This window comes from Hyaena hyaena, unplaced genomic scaffold (genome assembly GCF_003009895.1).
Source record: "Hyaena hyaena isolate Hyena2069 unplaced genomic scaffold, ASM300989v1 scaffold_135, whole genome shotgun sequence".
Lineage (NCBI taxonomy): Eukaryota > Metazoa > Chordata > Mammalia > Carnivora > Hyaenidae > Hyaena > Hyaena hyaena.
In genome coordinates, this window is record NW_024080767.1 from 2,265,282 (window position 1) to 2,290,887 (window position 25,606).

The following is a 25,606-nucleotide window of genomic DNA, read 5'->3' on the forward strand; positions in this document are numbered from 1 at the left end:
GTATAAGCAAATCAAAGAGACAATGAGTAAAAATATAGAATGCTTAAATAATACAATCAACACGGCAGAATTTATGGTCATTCATCAAACTTTACTCCTAGAAAAAGACAATACGCCTTCTTTTCAACCTCGGGGAAAGTTGTAAAAAATAACCACAAATGAAACTTGAGTACCTATCATAAAATAGAAATATTACAAACAACACTCTCTGATCGCAATGCAATACAATTAGAAATTATGAATAAATATTTTATTTTATTTTTAATGTTTTACTTATTTCTGAGAGAGAGAGAGAGAGAGAGAGAGAGAGACAGACAGAGAGACAGCATGAGCAGGGGAGGGTCAGAGAGAGGGAGACATAGAATCTGAACAGGCTCCAGGCTCTGAGCTATCTGTCAGCATAGAGCCTGATGCGGGGCTCGAACCCATGAACCGTGAGACCATGACCTGAGTCGAAGTCAGACGCTCAACCAACTAAGCCACCCAGGTGCCCCTGAATAAATATTTTAAAGCCATCCACCTGGAAACTTGAAAAAAAAAAAACAAAAAAAAAAACTACTGAACAAATCATGAGTCCAGGATAAGGAGAAACCAAAATTAAAGTACTTCTGAAAAATAATGGTAATGAAAACACCACATAATGTCAGTGGGGAACTTTCAAGCCTGAAATAAGAAGAATATTCAAAGCTTTAAAAAGTTTTAGCAATAGTGGTGCCTGGGTAGCTCAGTCAGTTGAGCGTCTGACACTTGATTTCGGCCCAGGTCATGATCTCATGGTTTCTGGGATTGAGCCACTACAGTACAAAGCCTGCTTGGGATTCTCTCTCTCTCTCTCTCTCTCTCTCTCTCTCCTTCTTCTTCTTTCTCTCCCGCAAAGTAAATAAATCAACTAAAAAAATCTTTTAGCAATAAAAATACTTGAATTTCATTACCAGCTCAGAAAGCTAGAAAAAGAACAAAAAGTAGGCCACAAGGAAATACAAAGAAGGCAATACTGAATACAAAAGCAAAAGTCAATGAGTTAGAGAATGGAAAAACACACCATCTCACCAATAAATCTAAATTCTAGTTTTTAAAAAGTAATTTACAAAACAAGACAGCCTGTAGCTAGTTTAACCAAGAAAAGGAAAAAGCAGAAAAATATAAAATAAGAAACCAAAGGGAAAAATAACTGCTGATGCCACATTTTAAAAGAAAAATTTGTAGGTGTACACAAATAAATTTGGAAGCCTCGATGGACCAGACAATATCCTAGGGAGAGGCAGTTTACCAAGGTTGACCTCATCAGAAACAGAAACCTTTAATAGTCCTGTTTCCCCAGGAGAAAGTAAGAAAACCAGCAAGGAATTATCACAGAAAGAACTCCCAGGACCAGAGGTTTCACCAGTGAACTCTACCAAACTTTCAAAGAATACACAGTCATAATTCTCATTAATTGTTCCAGAGCATTGGAAAGGGAGAGAACTTCCTAAATCTTTTTTATGGAGACCTAACTTCTTAAGGACAGCACACAGAGAGAGAAAGAGACAGAACTACAAATACTATTGCAAAAGTTGTAATATGATAAGAGTGAATATCACATTCAGGAAATAATACACCATGGCCTTGTGGAATTTATTCCAGGGATGCAAACTTGCTTCTGTATAAGAAACTCGAATGACATAATACACAATAGGGGAGAAGAAAATCTACGATTATTTGTAGAAGTATAGAAAATATGAAAAACCTTCGGCCAATGCAACTTATCCTAACTAAAAAACTCAAGAAAATAGGAATATAGATACTTTCTTTTTTTTTATGTTTACTTATTATTGAGACAGAGAGAAACAGAGCATGAGTCGGAGAGGGGCAGAGAGAGAGGGAGACACAGAATCCGAAGCAGGCTCCAGGGTCTGAGCTGTCAGCACAGAACCTCATGCGGGGCTCGAACCCACAAACTGTGAGATCATGACCTGAGCCGAAGTCGGACGCTTAACCGACTGAGCCACCCAGGCGTCCCAATACTTTCTTAACCAGGCAAACAATTTTACCATAGTCCTAAAAACAGCGTCTTACTACAGGGATTTCTGTGAAGGTCAAAAACAAGGCAAGGGGACCCACCTGCTCTTACTAACACAACATTGTACTGGAGGGCTCAGGAGATGTAACCATCAGGCAGACACCAACTTTAACCAAGTGATCAACATTAATGCCACCGGTAACAAAACAAATAGATCCCACATGGGTCTTCCTAAGACATGCTGAGATGAACACGTCACTTTCAGTGGTATTCCTGCACAATGACATAACCTGAGTCTAATTCTGAAGAAGCAGACATGTCCCAATTGAGGCATGGTTTTCAAAATAACTGGGCTGCAGTCTTCAACTGTCAAGGCACCTGGATGGCTCAGGCAGTTAAGTGTCTGACTCTTGATCTCAGCTAGGCTCTTGATCTTGAGGTTGTGAATTTGAGCCCCAGCATGGAGCCTACTTAAAAAAAAATACACATTATATATATATATATATATGTGTGTCTCTCTCTCTATATATATATGTATGTATACATACACACACATATAATAAACACGCATATATGTATACATGTATTTACATATATTATATATATATATATATATGGTTGCTAGAGTTTGAAAATAAAAAAAAATCAATGTCATGAAAGACAAAGAAACACTGAAGGACCATTTTGAAACCAATGAAAAATGTGGCAAATGAATGTAACACATGATCGAGCACTTTGGTTTCCCATCATTGAGACAACTGGTGGTATGTGATAAGCTCTGGAGACAGGTAGTATTATCCATTTTGTTCTGTGCTTAGGTAAGAGAATGCCTTGTTCTTAGGATACACATACTGAAGGATTCAGAGGGAAAGGCGCATCATGTCTGCAACTCATTTCCAAACAGTTCCCGGGGAAAAATATGTACATATGGAGAGAGAGAAATATTATAGAATGTTAACATTTGAGGAAGCTGGGTAAAGCGCATGCAGAATTTTTTATTCTGTTCTTGCAACTTTTCGGTAGGTCTGAAGTTACATCACAATGAACATTTATAATGAACGTAATGATATCAATAACCTGCTTTGGTTCCCAAAGCCCTTAGATGCAATCCCGTGACTCTTATCCTCTTCACAATAAAATCACCAGGAGTAGTCAGCTTGCTGTCCCCACCCCGTCTCTCCTATTCCTTCCTTAGCCGATCCCAATCAGGGCTGAATACCCTTGTGGAGGTCACCAGTGAACTTCCGGTCGCCAAACCCACTGAACACTTCGGGCATCTCAGCGCCACTCCCGGCTAGTGACCACTTCCTTCTGGAAATACTCTTTTCTTTTGGCTTCCAGGTCACTACATTCTCCCAGATTTCTTCCTTCTCTATTTGCTGTTCCCTCTTCACATCCCTTACGGAATTCCTCTCTTCTTCCTAAATTTTGGAATGACTCAGCACTCAATCCTGGGCCTTTGCCTCATCCCTAGCCCCCTTTAGTGACCTCAGTTTTAGTGGACATCTCTTTGCTGCTGCCTCCAAAGGTATATTCCCAACCTCAATCTCTCATCCGAGCTCCAGATTCAAAAACAGTTCAGTCACCTTTCTGGTATCTCCAATTACAGGATGCTTATCCTATAATTCTACTTAAGATGTCCAAAGTAGAATTCTTAAATATCTCCCCAAATCTATCCGGTTTTCAGTCATCCTTAGCTCAGTAAATGCCACCACCATCCACCCATATGGTTCCACCTAAAACCTGGCTGTCTCCCTTAATTACCTCCAACACAGCCTCTCTTCATTTCTTCACCTCCCTAGGTTCACCAAGTTGGAGTTGCTATCATCTCCTACTTGAACCATCCTCCAAACTGGACTCCTTGCTTCACTCTTGCTCTCTACAGCCCTTGCTCCAAAAGTATTCAGAATGATGTTCTGAAAGCATAAACCAGATCATGACCCTTCCCTGTATCAAAACTCCAGTGGCTTCCATTAGTATTAATATTAGTTTCCTAGAGCTGCCATAAGAAAATGTGTGGCTTAGAACAACAGAAATCATAGCTCTGGAGGCTAGAAGTGTGAAATCAAGGTGTTTGGGGCCATGCTGAAGGTTCTAGAAAAGAATCCACCCTTGCTTCTTCCTAGCTCCTGGAGATTGCTGACCATCCTTGGTATTCCTTGGCTTGTAGATGCATTATCACTTCACGCTCTGCCACTGTCTTCCCACATCCTTCTTCCTTGTGTCTGTTTGTGTCTTTGTGTCTCCCCTCTTTTTATAAGGACACCAGTCATCTTGGACATAGGGCCCACCTTAATCTAGTATGACCTCATCTTCATTTAGTTTCATTTGTAAAGACCATATTTCCATAGGCCACCGTCAGAGATTCCAGACAGATTTGCATTTGGGGGTGACCGCTATTCAACCTAATATGCCACTTCTTATTCCCATTGGAATAAATCCCAAATTCTTTACCACGGCCTACAGTCCCGCATGATCGGGTTCCCACCTCCATCTCCACCCTCCTCAAACCATGTGCCAGTAGCTCCTACCAGTTCCTAGACAAAGCCAAGCCCACACCAAACTTGGGCCCTTTCTGAGGACTGTTGTTTCTGTTGGGAGCGTTTGTTTGCCTGATGTCTGAGTTGTGGCTCCTGCCCCTCTCCTCGATTTCCCCAGCGGACCTTCCTCTAAACCACACCCTTGTTTCCAGTTACTCTGCATATCAGCACTCTGTTTATTTACTTCAAAGCACTTACCACAATCTATATTTATATTGCGTTTCTTTTTCCCAGCTTATTATCTGCCTTTCATTATAATTTCAGCATCCAACACAGTACCTGGTACGTGAGAGCTGATCAATGAGTATTTGCTGAATGAAGAAATTCGTGTCTGTGTGTAGGATACCCATCTGTCACAACTCCCGTAGAACCTGCCCATGGCTCTCTACATAGTCCTTCAAAGTGTTCACTGAAATCGATTAACTAATAAATTCCATCAATTTCCTCCATGCCACAATTTATAGTTCTCCTGAACAGAACTCACAAGAATTCTCCCGAACAGACTTTGTAAGACAAGAACAATGACTCTAATTCTGCCACCAGGGTTCCAAATATTTATTAAGAATTATGTATAGGGGCACCTGGGTGGCTCAGATGGTTGAGTGTTCAACTTGATTTCAACTTAGGTCATGATCTCATGGGTCATGGGACTGAGCCCCATGTTGGGCTCTGTGCTGAGTGTGGAACCTGCTTAGGATTCTCTCTCTCCCTCTCTCTCTCAAAATAAATAAACATTAAAAAAAAGAATTCTTGGGCCGCCTGGGTGGCTCAGTTGGTTAGGCATCTGACTTCAGCTCAGGTCATGATCTCAAGGTTCATGAGTTTGAACCCCGTGTCGGGCTCTGTGCTGACAGCTCAGAGCCTGGAGCCTCTTTCGGATTTGATATCTCCCTTTCTCTCTGCCCTCCCACACCCTCACTCTGTCTCTGTCTTTCTCTCAAAACTAAATGAACAATAAAAACATTTAAAATAAAAGAATTTCATGTCTAGAATAGCACAGTCCAAGACACCTCAAACTTCCTGTGATCAGATACTGCATAAGTGAACCAATGTGCAATGTGGGACTAGATTCACCATGACGAAGATCTGAGAGCTTCTTCAAGGTCATGTTATGAATAGGATTGTGTTACAAAAATTTCACATGTGTCTACAAAGCATCTGAGAGTTAGAGGGCTCGATATTATTATCATGGGTCAAGTGTGCAGCAGCGTGCTGTCCGTGGAGGCACATTGTGCTCCATCATTGCAACACGTACCATTAAAGGGATTTTCAAGGGATGATAATTCATGGTACATCTACTTGAAGCAATTTTGTATTTATTTATTCAATTGAATTATTGATGTTACTCATAATGAAATGCGACTCGACACGGCATTGGGTCCATCAAGTCTTCTTTTGCTTTCATTTGGCTTGGTGCATATGACTATTTTTATGCAAATGAGGTTATGATGACATTAAACATTTTCTACTGATTTTCCAAGAACAAATATGTTCCCTCCATATGCCACAGTCTTCTTTTGCCTGCATCCATCCTCAAAGCTCTGTTGGCTGATCAGAATTTTTTCTAAATTAACTCCAAGGATATTCCATCTGTAATACTGATGAGCCTGTCTCCCTCTGCAGTGCACACAGAGCACTCCCATTAATACCTGAATTTAGCCCGTTTCGCCCATTCTGCCAGAAGCCTTCCGCGTCCCCCCTCCCCCAGCTCTCACAGTGCTGTAAATCTCACCTTGTTACAGAGCACTTCCCCTGCTGCCACTTTGGGGGGTGTTTACTCTCAGAGCAAAAACAACCAAGAACTCCACACATTAAAAAAAAAAAAAAAAAACGGCATTGTGATTGCAGAGATGTTTGCCTCTATTGATTACACTCAGGGCTGGGAAACAAATGTTTTCAGGGAAGTATTTCACATAACTAGCCACTAGACAAATCAGGGTGGAATTTGGCAGGCTGCTTACACCGGGCTCGTGTAGGCTGGCCTGGGCTCTCTCGTGTGGTGTGTGTGTGTGTACATGTGTACGTGTGTGTGTGTGTGTCTGAGTTTGTTGTAACTCCGAGTGCACTGCTACAGAGAGGGGAAGTAGGTCTGGGCAGGCAGGAGAATCCCCGAGAAAGATACAGGTTGTCAACTGCAGAAGTCCCCAGTTACAGGCATCGTGGGAATTTCTGAGCATTGCTAGAGGGGAGCGTTTTGCCTACAGTTCATGCATGTCTGCAATCCTTACATACGGCATCAAAGGGCTGCAGAAGCAAGGACCACTGCGGCTGTAAATCCCAACATTGGTTTGATTTAAGGTTATAAATCAAGAATTCCATTTCCCACCGTCACATCTACATCTGGGGAACAAGCATTTGGTACTCAATGACCCCGGATGTTGTAAACACGCCGTGGAGCTGATCCATTTGCATAGACAGGACAAGGTTCACATTGGGTTTCTATCCTCTGATTTCAAGTTCCCCATGCGAGTAACTGGAACTGGTCCAGAAAGCTCTCTGGAACAGAAACGGAGGCAAATCTTTCCTGCAACCTCGCTTTAATGCACTTAGATGAGAATCCTTTCAGGTTCAAATGAGAGATTAAATTAACATTGCCAGTTCATAAACTTTTGGACGGCCAGGCTGTCACTGCCTCTAGAAATGGAATCTTTTCTTTAAAATGAGCTAAATCTTTGACCTCCATGCTTACGATGCCCTTGGTAGCGCAAACAGTATCTCAGCTGCGAATCTGTCTTTTGACCCTAGTCTCTATGTTTGAAACACTCTGGAGGGCTGTCCACTGTTTCATGGGGGTATAATACAGTACGAAAAGGAAGATCATTCAAAATGAGGTTGGTTTCTTTTTTATTTAATTTTTTTTAATGTTTATTTATTTTTGAGAGAGGGAGAGAGAGAGGGAGTCACAGAAGCCGAAGCAGGCTCTAGGCTCTGAGCTGTCAGCACAGAGCAAGATGCGGGGCTTGAACTCATGAATCGTGAGATCATGACCTGAGCTGAAGTCGGACACTTAACTGACCGAGCCACCCACGCATCCCAAAGTGAGGTTGATTTCTACTCATTTTCATTTACTAAATGGATGCCCTAGAGGGCATGAGATAGGAGGGAGCAAGGGGTACGACTTATTGGTAAACCAATAAGAAGGATGGGCGCCTCCCCAAGCGTGGGAAGCCCCACCCTGCCCTGCCCTTCCTTTTCTCTTCCATCTGCTTTCCCCTGTCTCAGAAAATGGTGGGGCCCCAAGATGCTCAAAATTTCAAAAATAAGAATCACTCAGGTGAAATCACACCAGTGAATCAGCTTGGGAAGATGTAGATTTATAGCTCCTATTCTCAGGGGCTAACTGGGAGATGAATCTAACAAGCAGGGCCAAAAACTTGACAGGGTTTTTAAAAACTTAATATATTCATTTTGAGAGAGAGAGTGCAAGCAGGGGAGGGACAGAGAAAGAGAGAGAGAGAGAGAGAGAGAGAGAGAGAACCCTCAGCAAACTCCTGAGGTCACCGCAAAGCCCAACGTGGGGCTCAATCCCACAAACTGTGTGATCACGACCTGAGCCGAAACCAAGAGTCAGATGCTTAACCGACTGAGCCGCCCAGGCGCCCAAGACTTGAAAGTTTTAACCAGCAGCCCTGGTGAGTCAAATGCAAGGGCCACACTTCCCCAAACATGATAGGCCTGCTGAGTATCAATCTGATGAGATATTGAGGTAACTGGGAAGCTTCTAAAAAAATCAGTATTGATGCTTGGGCCGCACTCTCAGAGATTCTGAGTCGATCGCTGTTGGGGAGAGCATGGCCATCCCAATGGGGAGAGGTCCCCAGGTGACTTCAGTGCTCCACCAGGAGCACCACCATGTTGGGAGATCCAGGCCTGCAGAGAAGCAGAGATGTGAGCCCTAGAGCTTCCACATTTCACACACTTACCCAAAGAACATTCCAGACCCCTGTTTGAAAAATCACATTTATTCCAAGATTCCATCATTCCACTACCCGCAGGAAATAATGATGAAAATTGGGTCATTTGCCTCTTGACTGTGAACAGTCGGGGATTTTAAGGCAGGAGCAACTGACTGAGGCAATAAAGGGTTCTCTCTGCACTTCGGGGACCCCAGACCAGCCCAGAAGATGAGGCAGAACCTCCTTTGCCCTCGCCCAGCTGCCCCAAGCTAATGGCCAGCCTCAGAGGCTGCATCAAGTTCCACACTGGACCAGCTTCACAGAAAGTCTCAAAAAATCAAAACTCACTGAGAACATAGGCACCCTGCAGTCAAGGCCACAGAGGAATGCCACCTGCTCTCTTCAAATTCTCTTGCCATTTCAGAGGTTCTCAACATAAGGAATTAATTCCTAGAGAAGAGCCCAGACCTCAGACCAAGGACTCTGGACAGCCCAGCAACCCACATCTTTAGCAAGCTCCAAAGAACTTACTTTGAGGAACATTCTAGGCTTTTCAATACCCAGCCCTTTACATGGAAAAGTTATTTTAATATGTGGCGAAAGAAATCATTTCAATTTTTGAAAAGGTAAGAACACATATTACAGCTGATCCCTGAACTGTCTGAACTGTATTCAAGCAGGATTTGAATGGCGTCAATGCCTTATTTGCAGATTTTTCACAGAGCAGTCCTGTAAATGTATTTTCTCTTCTTGATGGTTTTCTTAACAATATCTGCGTTAAGCTCTAGCTTACCCTCTTGTTGGAAGGCAATGTAAATTGCATGCAACATATAAAACATGTGTGAATCAACTGTTGATGTTACCGGTTAGGCTTCTGGTCAACAGTAGGTTATTAGCAGCTAAGATTTTAGGGAGTCAAACACTACAGGCATGGGGCGCCAGGATGGCTCAGTCGGTTAAGCATCCGACTTTGGCTCAGGTCATGATTTCACAGTTCGTGGGTTTGAGTCCCGCATCGGGCTCTGTGCTGACAGCTCAGAGCCTGGAGCCTGTTTCAGCTTCTGTGTCTCCCTCTCTCTCTGACCTTCCCCTGTTCATGCTATCTCTCTCTCTCAGAAATAAATAAAACATTAAAATTAAAAAAAAACCATTATAGGCGGATTGTCACCAGCACGGGGGTCAGCACCCCTAACCCCCATGTTGTTCAAGGGCTGACTGTACTACCTTTTCGATCTGATTGCCATTGATGATGGCAAAGCTGGTATCATCTTGCCACCTTCTGCTATGTGTCCTATGCCCTCAAAACACCCAACTGACCTTCCTTACTAAGGAGGGAAGTGGCGGATCCCACAGCTGAGCCCTTCTGATTCAGCTGGAAAGAGCCTGAGGAAGCCACACGCCCTTCCCAGGCACTCATCACAGCCTGGCATCTGTCTCAGGCTGGGTCCCCTGGATTTTGGTGCTGACTTGGCAGTAAGAAAATACTAGTCACCCTAGATCTGAGTTTTCCATATTAGACACATACAGCTGTGCCCTACTCTTCAGGTAGATGTTTTCCTAACGATTCTGTCATTACATGCAAGGTGTTTTAAGGATAAGGGGTATGTACAATGAAGGATCTTTAAGCTGGAACTGTAACTAATATTTATTGATCAGGTATCATTCATGCACGAGAAAGGCTCAGACAGCTGCCTGGTAGATCAGTCTATGCAGCTCCCAGGAAATAATCGATTTACTCCCCATAACAATTCTGTGAAGTAAGTACCATCACATCACCATCTTACATATGAGGAAACTGAGGCACTGAAAGGTTCACTAACTTGCCCACAGGTGCAGAGCTAGGAAGAGGCAAGGCGAGGCTTGGGACTCAGACAGATATCCAAGTCCATGTTATTGACCTCTATGAAAAACAAGATTAAGGTTTTTTAGTGATGTAAACACACTCTTCAGACCCAAGGAACCCACAAACAAGGGATCAACATTCACCGCACAAATACTTTGGGAATGGATATTAAATGAAGGGCGCCGCCATTTGCATATCCCCATCGCTGTAGGTGAGGACCGGCCCTAGCCGAAGAAGTTCCTTCCTGTAGGTGAAATCAACTCTATGGTAAGACGCTTCCTACACTCATAAATATTGCACTATTTATTTTTCCCTGAGTTTTGCCCAAAAAAGAACTGTATCCCTTAAAGAGGGTTTCGATTCTATCACATCACATATGATGGGGCCTCAATGTGCCACACTTAATCAAATTCAAAGTGCAATTTTGGAGAGGTGGAATTTTGTTAGAGTTGGAAAGGGTAAAAGGGACAAAGAGAGGCAAATGAAGGAAGTACATGCACATAAGCACACACACACGGGCGCACACACACACGCACAATTCTCCAAAGAAACTGTCCTGTTCCTCTGACTCAGAACCTTTCTTCCTTCTGACGGTGTCAGAATGGAGTAGAAGGTTCAGGGCATGGCCTGAAGAGGTAACTTGGTGTGTGTGTGGAGGGCGGGGGGCAAGTGCACAGGCCTCGAAGACACACACAGAGCTGGGTTTTGACTCTGGGCTCCAGCACTTCCCAGCTGTGTGACCTCGGGCAGGTTACTCAACCTCTCTTAACCCCCTTCAATTCATTTATAAAACAGAGAGGGGAACAGCTCCTTCAGAGAGCAGTTAAATTCAAACAAGATCAATAAAACATGCAGCACGGTGACAAAACATAAAAGGAGTCAATAAAAGGGAATAATTATTGTGGTTAGTGATTCAAAGACACCCCTAAGCATGCACCTATTTATAATGTCGACCAACAAGTATTTATGGGACAGTTACCCTCTGTGCCCACATCTGTGAAAGACGAAGTGTAACACAGGATTCTTGACCTTCTTTGAGGTGCTTTCGCTCTGCTAGGAAACCGACCTATGAGACACAGGATACTGATCATCAGAGAAATGATACAGGGGAAAAAAAAAAAGCCCAGTCACCGGTTCAATAATCAGATTCTTCCTTTTCACAGGGGGGCAGAGAATTTGAGTCGGGTAATTATAACACTATAACTTGCGTACACACACAGAGACTCAACATAAGATACCCGCTGGACTTGGATGATTCTCAAATCTCCACAGTCAGCCCGGAGTATGGATGTCATTCCTGAACTCCATACCCAAACTTGGTGCAACTGTCCTCTGGATATGACATGAAGACGGTCCACAGATGTCCCACACCAGGTGCGTCCAAGGCGGACGTCGTTGGAATCTAACAGGTTAGAATTTGTGGTAATAAAAGAAAGGGGGGACTTCCTAAGCAAAGCAAAATGAATTCCAAAGAAACTTGACATCTGGATTTATAAGCAGGAGGCCAAAGGAGAAATTGAAGATAACAGCAGTAGAAACGCCCCATAAATTACCAACATGATCTGGGAGGAAGAGGCCAGCCATAAAAAGTGTACAAGGATCTCAGTGGTGGCTTTAATAAGCACAGACAGATTTCTGTGCTGCTGGGTGGTTCCCCCCACCCCCACCCCCGGCCCACCGTATTACCAGATAATCGGGCAAGCAGATCATTAATATGCCACGATATGATGTAGAATGGTATATCTCCGCAAGGGACGGGACTGGGGTTTTTAATGCCTTATCTGACTTCCGGGGACACCAAATGTCACCTCCTCGCTCGCACGCGCATTGTCACATGATGAATAAAGCTGGCAGATTCGTCTCATGTGGTTGCCTCAGGAAAACCATAACTAAGGGAAAACGTGGACAAGCAAAACTACTGTCTTCCACACAAAACAAACTCTCTCGCGGTTAATGAAATCACTTCACTCTGTCTCCCAAGCTAGAAACTTCTGATTGCACCCACTTCATCCATTTCCAATTAGTTGCCTCATCTGCCTGATTCTCAGAAAGTTTTTCTTGAATCTGCCCGTCTGCTCCATCCCTGCTTAGTCCTTACTTTGCTAGAGAAGGCATTTCCATAAAAATAGTAGGATAATAATAAAACGCTCACTCTGTTATTAGAGTGGCAATAACCTCCCCATTGGATAATGCCTAGCACTCAGCTGGCATTCCACAAACATCAGGTGGACAGAGGAAAGACTAAATATATTTAGCCAAACTTCTATCAGCCCCCATCTGCTGTAACCTAACCTATGCATTCCTGCCACAGTTAATCAGTATCTTTCGTAAAAAAGGGATTATACCAATAGTTCTATCTTGCCTCACATCCTTCACCAGCATCGACTGACGATGATTAAGTCCCCGCTAGAACCCAGGCTGGCACATGAGTGCCTCACAATCTGGCCACCTGCTTCCCCTCCAATTTCTCTTTCCTCAATTCACCCTCAAAGCTCTGTTCTAGCCCAAAGTTTAGGTGCTGTTCCCCTCACCCTCAAATCTAAGAACTTGTCCAATCCCCTAAGACGCACAGGCTGTTTTCTCTTAAATGCCCTGCCTTCTCTTAGGAGGAAAAACTCCCTGCTCGCCAGTAAGACCAAGGCTACCTTGGCACTGCTCTCTGACTCCCGAGGACAGCCACCTACCTTCCTCTCCACGCTCTCGGACTTCCGAGAGGGCTCAGCTCCTCTTCACGCTGCTCGCACAGTGCCCGGCAGATCAATGGGAGACTTCAGTCAAAAACCATTCTGGGGGCGTCTGGGTGGCTCAGTCGGTTAAGCAACTGACTTCTGTTCAGGTCATGATCTCGTGGTTTGTGAGTTCGAGCCCCATGTCGGGTTCTGTGCTGACAGCTCGGAGCCTAGAGCCTGCTTCGGGTTCTGTGTCTCCCTCTCTCTCTGCCTCTCCCCACTCATGCTGTTGTCTCTCTCTCTTTCTGTCTCTCAAAAATAAACATTAAAAATTTTTAAATCATTTTTAATAATTTTTTAAGAAAGACAGGAAAAGAAAAAAACCTGAGACCAAAGAACAGTATACAGCTTAGAAAAGAAGCCCACATACATAAAACACATAAACTGCATTACAAATAGCACCTCCAAATAAAAGAGTTATTTACAAGGTTGTTTGTTTGTTTGTTTGTTTTGCAAAAGCTGCTTTGAAAAGAAACAGACATTTTAAACAAAAGATACACACCACATTCCAGGTACGATATTCTCAAATAAACCCTAGATGGATAAAGGAGTGAAACAGAAGAGTCACGAAAAAGCAGCATCAACAGAATAGAATATTTATAAGTCTTTCCAAAGGATGGTATCTTTCTCGGCTTTAAAGCAGTGAAGAAATGAAATTGGCAAGATTGACAGTTTGGGATTCGTACAGATTTAAACTATCTGTCCGGCAGAGGAAGAGAAAAAAAAAAACCCACGCAGAATCAAAATGAAATGGAAAACAACACTGTAGAAGCCATTTGCATGCCAACAAGACAAGCAAATGGTTAACCCCACCGTTCCCAAAAAGTTCCTTCACGTTTCTGAGAGAAACAATTTCTTTAAGCATGGTGTGAGAATAAAACACTAAGAATTAATGCAACATAAGCTTCTGTACAAAATTGCAAGGAAACTAGCTGATTTAAATTCTCTACGCTTGGGAGGGCTCTCTTCATGAAAAGGATCTTGCCCATCAGGGGACTTGAACTTCACACAGGAGGAAGGAAACTACCCTGGCCCCAGATGCCTGCCTCCCCTCACCTCCCCAGGGCTCACATATCAGAGCTTCTACGGACAAGTCCTTTGCCACTCTTGGATAGCAACAGTCAATCTACAATTAGCAAAGATTCATTTGGTAACTTTTGCTGTTGAGCCCGAATTTATTTACAGTGGTACCTCTGGCTACCCTATATGGCCCATGGGCAAGCTCTCAAATTCATCTTGGATTCCGCCTTCCAACTCATCTTCCAGAGAGCTGCCAGAATAATCTAAGAAGGCAAACGTGATTGTGTCACCCAACCTACCTCTTCCTTTCTTCGCCGTCTCTTTCTTCGACCATACTTCCGCCCTTCCTAGCCTGCGCTTCACGCTTTTCTTGTGTAGATTTACACTTAATGCTTAATTTACCTTTTCTGAAAACAAAACACATACAGTCCCGTCTCCTTTCTGCAGTCTCCATGTACCTTAATAACAATGATAACGCTACTCTTTCTTCATGTTTAAATTTTAGACCTTTTCCATTGATTCTCTGTTTCTGCGGATGAAGACTGAATGGCCTTATACTTCCAGCACCTGACGCACACATTTTTCCCTCCTGCTTCCCACACAGCTATACCATAATTTGCTGGTAAGTAAAATATCCAGCATTTACATTTGTGTGACTATATCGTCCCCAGCTGAGCCAGAGTATATACAATTAAAGTTCCTTTCTTAAGAAACTGGTGTTTTTTTCCCCTGTGGCTAACAACTGCTTTGCTTTGTCAGAAGTTTGCTTGTTTCCCTTCTGTTTCTATCACTAATTCAGTCCCAAACTTTCTGAAAGAATGGTTAAAAAAAGCCTTGCAAAGGCAAGAAATATGAAAATAAACATGTGGGACTACATCAAACTAAAACAGTTCTGCTCAGCAAAAACAAAGCAAAACAAAACAAAACAAAATACCATCCACGAAACGAAAAGGCAACCTACTAAGTGGGAGAAGATATTTGCAAATCATATATCTGATAAGGGATTGATATTGAAATGTACTCCAACTCAATCGCAAAAAAACATAAACAATCCAATTAGAACATGGGCAGAAAATCTGAACAGACGCTGTTCCAAAGAAGGCATACAGATGGCCAAAAGGCACATGAAAAGATGCCCCCCATCAATCCTCATAAAGGAAATGCAAATCAAAACCACAAGATAATACCTCACACCTGGCTAGTGTCAAAAAGGCAAGAAGTAAGTGTTGGCAAGAATGCGGAGAAGAGGGAATCGCTGCGTACTGTTGGCGGGAAAGTCAATTGGTGCAGCCATTGTGGAAAACAGCCTAGAGGTTCTTCAAAAAATTAAAGAATAGAACTACCATAATACCCAGCAAGGTATCTGCACCCCCATGTTCACTGCAGTATTATTTACAACAGCCAAGATATGGAAACACTGTTAAGTGTCCATCAGTGGATGTATGGATAAAGAAAATGTCACACACACACACACAATGAACTACTATTCAGCCATGAAAAAGAATGAAATCTTGCCACTTGTGACAACATGGATGGACCTGGAGCGCACACTAGGCTAAGTGAAATAATGCGGAGAAAGATAAATACTGATTTCACATATATGTGTCTAAAAACAAAATGAAAACAAGCTCATTGATAGAGCACACTAGTAGTTGCCAGAGTCAGGGGGCAGGATGGGTGAAAGGAGACAAAAGGAAGAAACTGCCAGTAATAAAATAAGTCCTGGGGATGTAATGTATAGCATGGTGACTCTAGTGAGTAGTACTGTATTTACAAGTGAAAGTTGCCGAGACAGAAGATCTCAAAAGTTCTCGTTACAAGAAAAAGCAACCCGCTGGGGCGCCCGGGTGGCTTAGTCGGTTAAGCGTCCGACTTTTGCTTAGGTCATGATCTCGTGGTTCGTGGGTTCGAGCCCCGCGTCGGGCTCTGTGCTGACTGCCAGCTCAGAGCCTGGAGCCTGTTTCAGAGTTTGTCACTCCCTCTCTCTCTGACCCTCCCCTGTTCATGCTGTCTCTCTCTCTCCTAGAAATAAATAAAACATTTAAAAAAAGAAAATAAAAAATAAAACATTTTAAAAAGAAAAAGCAACCCGTTAATGGTGTGCAGACATTAACTAGCCTGGTCAGACATGTCGCGGTCTCTTTACAATGTATATACACATCAAGTCATTATGTTGCGGACCTGAAACTAATATAATGTGTGTCAATGATGCCTCAATAATAATAGCAATAATAATAATAATAACTCTTAATGTAGTCAAAACCATTACTCTGGGACATCTCTTCATTAGCTCTTTCTTTAGTACTCTTCTCTTTCTTCATTCCTATTACCATTCTCTTTCTTACTTTACTCCATTGTTTTGCTGGAGCATATCCTTAAGTAGCTTCCTGAAAACAGATGAAGGGAAGGGACACTTGTACAGACCCTACAGAAAGGTAATGTATTTAATCTGCACTCGCTCCTGGCACAAAGCATTCAATGGTTGACCACAGAATTCAAGGTTGAAAACTGTTGTCAACTGATCTCCTAGAGTTCAGTGTTGTTGCTACTGTGACATGCAATACCAACTATTTATTTGATCCACCTTTTCTCTCTGAAACCTTTTAGGATTCTCTCCTCCTCCAAGCTGTTGTGAAATTTTACATTTACTTTTTTTTTTAAATTTCAAGATCTCACTGGCTTTATTAAACGATTCATTCACGCATCAGGCAGCATCCCAGCTAGAAACAGAGATCTGAGATGCTGTGCAAAAATACTCACATGCCATGATGTGGGTTTAAGTTTTCTTTTCATTGATCCATAGACACAGGGAGGGACCTTCTAACCTGAAAGCTTGTGTTCTACAGGCCTGGGAAATTATGCTACACCATTAATCTGGCCATTTTCTCTGCTCCCTTTCCAATATTCCTATTATTTAATGTCAAATCGGCTGGATGAATCCACTTCTTTGATTTTTCTCTCCTGTTTTTCATTTTTTTGGTCTATCTGCCAGAAGTTTTTCTCAATGCTAACTTCCACTCTCTTATTGAATTATTTATTCCCATCTTATTTTTAACTTGCCAGACTTCTCTGTTACTCTCCGATTCTTACTTTACCATAGCACTTGGTCTTGTTCTGTGAATAAAACAAGATATTCCATGATCTAAGTCACCTATCTGAGTTTTCAAGTTTAGAGTCTCTTCCTCCTCCAGATGCCTTTTCTATTGTTGCTGCTGTCGTTAAGGCCCTTTGTAAGCGAGCCGCTCCAGAGATGTCCAGAGATCCTGGCTCTCCTTTCTTATTTCAGACTGAGACAGCTATGTGTGGACAAATGGAGCTTGACAACAGGCATGCCTAACTATTAAGTGAGGTTAGGTGCCGGGGTGGCTCAGTCGGTTAAGTACCCAACTTCAGCTCAGGTCATGATTTCACGATTCGTGGGTTTGAGTCCCATACCAGGCTCTGTGCTGACAGCTCGGAGCCTGGAGCCTGCTTCAGATTCTGTGTCTTTCTCTCTCTGCCTCTCCCCTGCTCATGCTCTGTGTGTCTCTCTCTCTCAAAAATAAACAAACATTAAAAAAAAATTTTTAAAGTGAGACAAACTGAGAAATTTGGGGAGGGGAGCCAACTATCATATCAATTAGCCTGTTTCTCAGTCTAATTTCCTCAGAATAGATTCTTCAAAGTACTGATTTACAGGGGTGTCAAAGCCTGCGGGGGGTGGGGGGTAAGTAATGATGCTGAGGGTGTCCCCAAATGGTATGCTGCCTTATCCCTCTGTCCTAGCCTACATCTTATGAGCTCAAGCCCAGAGCTCACCTTTTCTGGAGAGCAAATCTCCCCTATTCTTCCAGGCAGGGCAGGGCAGAGCCTGGCTGGGTGGTGTTGGAGAAAGAATCTGGGGGCACAGCTATAATCCCTGTTTTCAAATCTACTCCCCAGCCCTCAGAAGTACCCAGAGCCTCCAAAGCCTGAGTCTCTGGGGTTCTGAGATGTGACTGGGCTGCATTCTTCAGCTCTTCCCACCCCACCCCACCATCTGCAGGAGCTTGGGTCCCAGCCTCATCCAGTTTGCTGTCGGTTACCATTCACCCCTCCTCTTCTGATCTCAAAATTGTGTAGGTGTTTCTTCTTTGATGTCATCCCCTAACGTGTTCAGTTGTCCCTTGTAGATTACCATCCTCTCCAGTTCTTTCCTATCATCTTAGTAAAGTTCCAGGAGGGGCCAGATGCAAGTTGTAGGTTCAAGACACCATGCTAAGGTACAGAGCGCTATTGAGCCACACATTCCCCGCTGAGCACGCCATGTTTTTATTTCTGCCCCTCAACTCTGCTATTGGTCCGGTGGCTGGTCCATCCGTATCTTTCTCCCTTTGTCCATCTTCTAACCCTTAATGGGGGTGATAGGATTGAGATGAAGCTCACGTACCATCTCAAACCTCCCCACACTGTCTATGTCCATCTCTGGCTTGACACACACCACATCCACCACAATGTGTCAAATCAATCTGCCTTCAGTCCGCCTCCGTCCCTAGAGAAGAAGCAAGTAGGCAAGAACTATGTCTTTCCCAGTGTTCTGTCTCTAGTATGGAGAAAAACCATCTGGCACATAATAGATGCTCACTAATATCTGTTTAACTGACCCACTTCCAGTAAGCTCCATGTTGGAAACATTTTCATTTCCAAAGAAGTGCGCAAAAAAAAAAAAAAAAAAAAAAAAAAAAAAACCACCATTGCTCTGTTTATTTGCCAACATCCAAACAAGAAAGGCTAATCAGAGAGCACCAGGAAATGAAAACAGCCAGATGTGTTTGAGAGTAAAAGTCCAGGAACACAAAATAGCTTCCAACGGAGGTGATGTATGTTTTCTTAGCGATTCAAAATGAATGTATGTTTATTAGGCAGAGAGAGAGATTTAACAGGTTTCTCGGCTAATGCTGCAATTTGAAATCCATTTAAGATAATTTTCTTTATCTTGGATCTATTTTTCTCAGTAACCAAGATACTTAACTGATTTGTACAAAATCCATTTGAAAAAGGAAAAATCTACTCTAAGCAAGGACACACTCTAAAAGGGAAGAAGGAGACACTACAAATCTAACAGAAAACAAAGAACCCATTAAGCCAACGTGGACGCCTGCCTAGAAAATAGGTTTTTCCGCCAATGTCTTGATTCCATGACCAATCCCTCTTCTCCATTTCCCACGGAGAAAACAAATAATTCCCGAATCTGAGCCCGCAGAACAGACCTTTCACGCGACAGTCAAGATGCAAACCACTCGCTTAAGAGGTAAGACTCTCAAACAGAACAGTAGAAGTTGAAAAATCATGGTGTGTACTTTCTCACCCATCAGCTTGGCAAAGCGTTTTTGAAAGGTGAGTATGCAGTCTGGAAGGGACAGATACTATTCCAACAGAAGTGAGGATTGCCATGAACTTTCTAGAGGACAAGATCCCAATCTGTATCTAGGGTCTTCAAAAGTAGTCTTAGGATAACGCTATAAGAATTATACTTTTAAAAGTGAAGACTGAGAAAATAAATACCAACTCACGACACATAAAGATTTGAGTCAGAAGACATTCATCAAATTGTTATTTAGAATCATGAAAAACTGACAGTAAGCCAAATTTCCAACAACGGAAATAATGATGACCATAATGAATCATAATTAATAACTTCAGACAGTGCTCATGAAATAATATTAAGTGAGAACAGGATACTAACGATATATCACATAATCATAATCTGTATAGAACGTTGACTCAAAGGCAATATACTAAGATTTTACAGATTGTAGTCTCTAGGTAAAGATCATGGTGATCTTGTTTTTTACTTAAAACTTACTGTTGGGGTGCATGGGTGGCTCAGTCAGTTAAGCATCCGACTTCAGCTCAGGTCACGATCTCACAGTTCATGGGTTCAAACCCTGCATCGGGCTGTGTGCTGACAGCCAACTCAGAGTCTGGAGCCTGTTTTGGATTCTGTGTCTCCCTCTCTCTCTGACCCTCCCCTTTTCATGCTGTCTCTCTCTCAGAAATAAATAAAACATTAAAAAAAAATTTTTAATTTCAAAAATTTTTTAAAAATTTAAAAAAACCTTACTGTTTTAAGGTTGAGGACTTTCCTATATGTTTCTCAGTCCATTTTATAAAAATTTAAATACTTTACTGGGGGTGCCTGGGTGGCTCAGTTGGTTAAGCATCTGACCTGACCTCAGCTCAGGTCATGATCTTGAGGTTCACGAGCTCGAGCCCCACATTGGGTTCTGCTGTCAGTGCAGAGCCCGCTTTGGATCTTCTGTCTGCCTTCCCCCCGCCCCCTCCTACCTGTCCTCAGTCTCTCTCTCTCTCTTAAAAACAAACATTAAAAAAAAAAAAACCACACAAGTAAGCAAAAAATAATTATAAATTATTTTTTTAATGTAAATGATTTCTTTAGATCATATTGCATGGTCAACAGTACTTGGTCTGCTGACTGTGAAGGAGACTGAGTGAGATCAAAGCCTCTTTGCCAGTTACAAATAACATGAGAACATGTCACGGACTCGGGTCTACACCCACCCATATGATTCGGCAAGCTGCTCTGAATGACCGAACCAGAACTTACTTGGTGGGACGATAATCCGGAATGGAACGATCCAGTGAAATTTTTTCACTGAGGTAGGAATTGTAGCCATACTTCTCATGGGGTCCTTTGGCTTTTTCTTCTTCAGCCGGGGAAAGGGTAGCGGGAAGGCCCCCTTTGCCCCGCCCACCATAACCTTCGATGAGCCCAAGGGATTTGGATAAGCCTAGAAAATGAAGGGAAAAAGAATTCTTTGAAAACCACCACATCAGGACACGTCACTCCAGCTTAGCTATGGCTTCAATGGAAATTCTAACATTACCTGTCACTGAAAAAAATTATGTCCCCAAGTTATCAATCCAGGACTATGCCCTGACCACATTCATATTGAGAGGAAGTTCAGGGCAACTGGGAGTTCTGGAGTTGAGTCTAATTCCCAGTAAGAAGCCTCTCCCTCCCTTGGGGAACTGACCGGATGGAGGTCTATAAAAGGGAGAGATTATCTAAACTGGGAGCAATGCAGACCAAGGAGGACACAAGAAATGGGACAGAACTGGGGCTCTCAGCCAGGCTGGCTTTCCTGTCTCCATGGGGGCAATTTCAAGGCTTCCTATTTCACGAGATGCTCATACAACACAGAATAAGAACAGCTTGTAACAGGGAATGGCCAAACCAGCAGGTGTTTTTGCTTCATTTGAACAGAGAATGACATACAAATTGATTTTATCATGAGTTTAAAGTGTGTAACAACTTGACACAGTTCTTTACCTAATGGTTTTATTTAAATTTCATCTAAATGGCAAAAGGAATACACAACGTTTGAGAATAAATCATAGAGAGAAAAGCCCCATAAGGGTGATAACCGTGCCAAGTCGAGTAGGAGGCCCCTGTAACAAGCCTCACTGAGCAACTGCAAGTTCCCAGGATGGTGGCAGCTTTATACCTACTGTTCCATTATATGATAAACAGTTTGATGGGCAATTTTGAAATCCAAGAGTTACGAGAGGTTTTACTTCTCGCCCAAAAAACTTTTGCTGTTAAGGGCTCTCCTTCCTTTTTACCATTTCAAATATCCAAGCAACTCAGCATATACTCGGGCATGCTGGCATGCACGCGTACGCGCGCGCGCGCGCACACACACACACACATACACACACACACCACTTTATCCATAAAAGTCCCATTGCTGCCTCTGGCAGGAAGAAAGCAGAGGAGAGTGTAAACAGTGCCCTCAGCTTTCATGATGGGCAGCCCACGGAGCTGAGGAGGGTTCGAACCTCCCAGGAAGGCATCCCCAGACCAGTCAAAGGCCAATAAATCTGCTCCGGTCACAGAACGGGTCTCCATCACACAATGGCAAGACTCGCCTGCTTCTCTGAAAACACAAATGTATTTTCTGTGATATCGAGATCAAAAAGCAGAGGTGGAGCAAGCATCTCAGAGGTGGTCTCTGGCAAACATCATTTTTCTACTTGAGAATCGTTTCCACTGTCCACGATGATCTTCAGGAACCTGACATCTTTTCTGCCCGCCATCATCCCAACAGAGGCGACATCAACTGAGAAATAGATTATTCTAGCACTTCCCATCGACTTCTCGATCTCTGATTTCTCATTCTGCATCAGGGTCCCAAACACATTCCAATAAATCACCTTCATGGTGCTCGAAAATCTCTAAGAACTCTTCCCACGTCAAGTACAAAGACACACCTGTGCTGGATTTAAAACTCACTCGTGGTAGAACACTCCTAGTAGGACCATAAGATGGTGCAGCTACTTTGGAAACTAGTTTGGCGGTTCCTCAAAACGGTAAGCATCGTTTTATCACATGACCCAGCAATTCCATTCCTGTGTACAGCCCGAAGAAAAAGGAAAAGATCTGCCCACGCAAAAACTTGTCCGGAAATGTGCATAGGGGCATTATTCAGATTAGATCCATATCTACCAATTGTTGAATGAACACACAAAATGTAGAACCATACCACGAGATACTATTAAGCAATAAAAAGGAAGGAAGTAGCAATACACACTACAACGGGGATGAGCTTTGAAAACATTACGCCAAGTAGTATTTATGATTCTGTTTATATGAAATGTACAGAACAGGCAAATCTCCAGAGACAGAAAGTAGATGAGTATCTGTTTTGGGCTGAGGACATTGTGGTAGGAAATGGGGAGTGACTGCTAATGTAGACGAGGTGTCTTTTTGGGTAGGGGTAATGTCCTGGAATTAGATTGTGGCGATATCTGCATAAACTTGCGAATACACTAGAAGCCATAAAACTGTATACCTTTTAAGTAGATGAATGATATGGTATGTGAAAATATCTCAATAAAGCTATCAAAGAAAATCTACTTTGCGATAGACAATTCTGTTTCTAACAAGATGGAAGGCTGAAACAACATGAAAAGTCTCCGGTAAAATACCTAGAAATGCTGAATAAAAACATTTTAAGGATGTTTTAGATGCATCGCTGAGCTTGCAAGAAAGAAAAGCAAATTCTCAAAAGTAAGACACAATCAGAGCTGAGACTGTACCTGCTGAGACAGAGAGAAGGATGGATTTCTCTTTAATACAAGACGTATTGTAGAGCTCTAACACGCACAGGATATGAGACCTTTTGTATGCCTTAAATGTTTCAAAATTTTAAATGATGAAGGTGCTGGGATGGGTGGTGGACCCCTGTCTACCCAGAACTGTGAGTATGACTTTATTTGGAAATAGGGTCATCACATATATAATCAAACCAAGATCACTGGTATCCTCATAAGAAGAGAGATGTGGAGATACAGACACAGAGGGAAGAAGGCCATCTGACAGAAGATGCAGATATTGGAGGATGCACATGTCAGCCAAGGAATGTCAAGGATTGCTAGCAACTGCCAGAAGCTAGGAAGTGGCAAAGAAGGATTCTTCCCTAGAGCCTTCAGCCGGCTGGCCAACACCTTGATTTCAAACTTCTAGCCTTCAGGACTATGAGAGAGGAAATTTCCATGATTTTATGCCACTGAGATTGTGGTCACTTGTTATAACGATGTCAAAAAAAAAAAAAAAAAAAGAGTGGAGGGGGTCTGGTTGTCTCATTTGGTTGAGTGTCCAACTTCAGCTCAGGTCATGATCTCATGGTTCTTGAGTTCAAGCCCTGTGTTGGCTCTGTGCTGACAGTTCAGAGCCTGGAGCTTACTTCAGATTCAGTGTCTCTCAATCTCTCTCTCTCTCTCTCTCTCTGCTCCTTCCCTACTCATGCTCTGTCTCTTGCTCTCTCAAAAATAAATAAACATTAAAAAATATTTTTAAAAATCTTGTAGAATAGTGCTAAAGCAATACTTGGAAAGAACTATATAACCTTAAATGCATATATTGGGGAGTAGACTGATAATTAATGAGGTAAGCATCTAAGCTGAGCAAATGGAGGAAACCCAAAGAAAGCAATAATAAACAAAAGAACAGAAATGAATGGCTACACATGCACAAAAGGCAGCAAGGAAGGAAGGAAAAAGTGGAAGGGAGGCATAGAGAGAAGGGAGGGAAAGAGGAAGGAAGGAAGAAAGTGAAGAGGAGGAAGGACTGGCAGAGGGAGGAAAAGGGAAAAACTGAAAGAAAAGAAAAGGTGGTGGGGGAGTAACCTCAGCAAGACTACATTAGGATAGATAATGGATGGATTGATTGATCAAAGGATTGATTGATCGATAGATACAAGATAGACAGGTGGAAGAATAAATGGATGGATAGATGGATGGATAAATGGATGGATGTATAGGTAGGTGATAGGTAGACAGACAGACAGACAGACAGACGGACAGACGGACGGATGGACGGATGGATATGTAGGTAGGTAGGTAGATAGATAGATAGTTTGATTGATTGATAGATAAAGAGAGAGGCACATGTACCCTTCACAGAGGATTTATCTGTTCATCACAGTAGACACAGAGTCTAGAGTCCATGATAATTCTAGGGGCCCAGGAAAATGTTTAAATTTATTTTAAAATCAAAAGAGCATAGTCATAAAATAGATTTTCTAATACCATTTTTAAGTGGAGGAAGAAATTCACAAAGGCCAAAGCACCTAGAGTCCACAAAAAGTCCTTTTGTGGCCCTTATTCCCTTGAGGTTAGATTCTCACCCATAAGTGACAAGCGCCGAAAGTACAGAGAAGCAACATAACAAGATCTAAGGCGTAACTTACAAACTTTCTCTAGAAGGTGCATCACACAAGGACAGACCCAGGCACGAGCAGTAGTGGCAGCTACCATTAACAGAGGAGCATTTACTGCATGCTGGGCACCCAGCTGAGTGTCCGACAGGTGCTGTGCTGTTGTATCACCGATTCTCTTGACAACGCCACGAGGAAAGTGTTATTTAGATCTCTGCTTGACAAATGAGGACATTGAGTCTGAGAATGTAGTAATTTTGTCAAAGTTCCATAGTTGGTAAAGGAAGACAGACTGGGGTTCTGGTTATAGTTAGAGATTCAAAGGAAGACAAAACCCGGCCTCTGTGACAAATAAGGAGGCCAGTTTCAGGGCTCTTGCAGCAGCTGACAAGAGATGGCAGGAACCTCATTTTAAGTCAGTGGTGACAGTGATCAAAAGGAGAGGAAAGATTTGGTAAATATTTGAGAGATACCATCACAAGGCAGGAGACAGGTAAGTGTTAGAGGGGGAAGGAGCAGGAAGAAAGGAGTGGGCCTGGCTTCCAGTGTGAGGACTGAATGGTAACACCACTCACAAAGATGACTTCTGTACTGCATTTGCGGCCTCTGGGGCACCCATGGTGCATTCAGATAGAGCCCAATGTCCAGTGGGGAGCTGAAACATCTGAGAAGGGAAGTTCAGGTGGCAAAGACTAAGATACAAACCTGGAAACCACCAGCATGGCGGGAGCGTAGCCATGATAGAGGGCAGGGCTGGAAAGCTGGAGACAGATACCAAGCAGCAAGAAGAAGAGAGAGATGATGCTCAGAAATTTCACGATACCTAGGGTAGGAATTGCATTCTTCAAAACTTATATCTTCACCGCTCTATACACGTGC

At 42.8% G+C, this 25,606-nt stretch overlaps 1 protein-coding gene across 2 annotated transcripts in view; it reads right to left on the minus strand.

The window, feature by feature from the left end:
* GALNT17 (polypeptide N-acetylgalactosaminyltransferase 17) overlaps positions 1-25,606 on the minus strand; it is a 445,667-nt gene that overhangs the window by 264,087 nt on the left and 155,974 nt on the right. For both annotated transcript variants that reach the window (XM_039238103.1, XM_039238102.1), the window contains exon 2: positions 20,614-20,797. In XM_039238103.1, the coding sequence (XP_039094034.1) occupies positions 20,614-20,797 (184 nt within the window). The remainder of the gene's footprint in view (positions 1-20,613; positions 20,798-25,606) is intronic.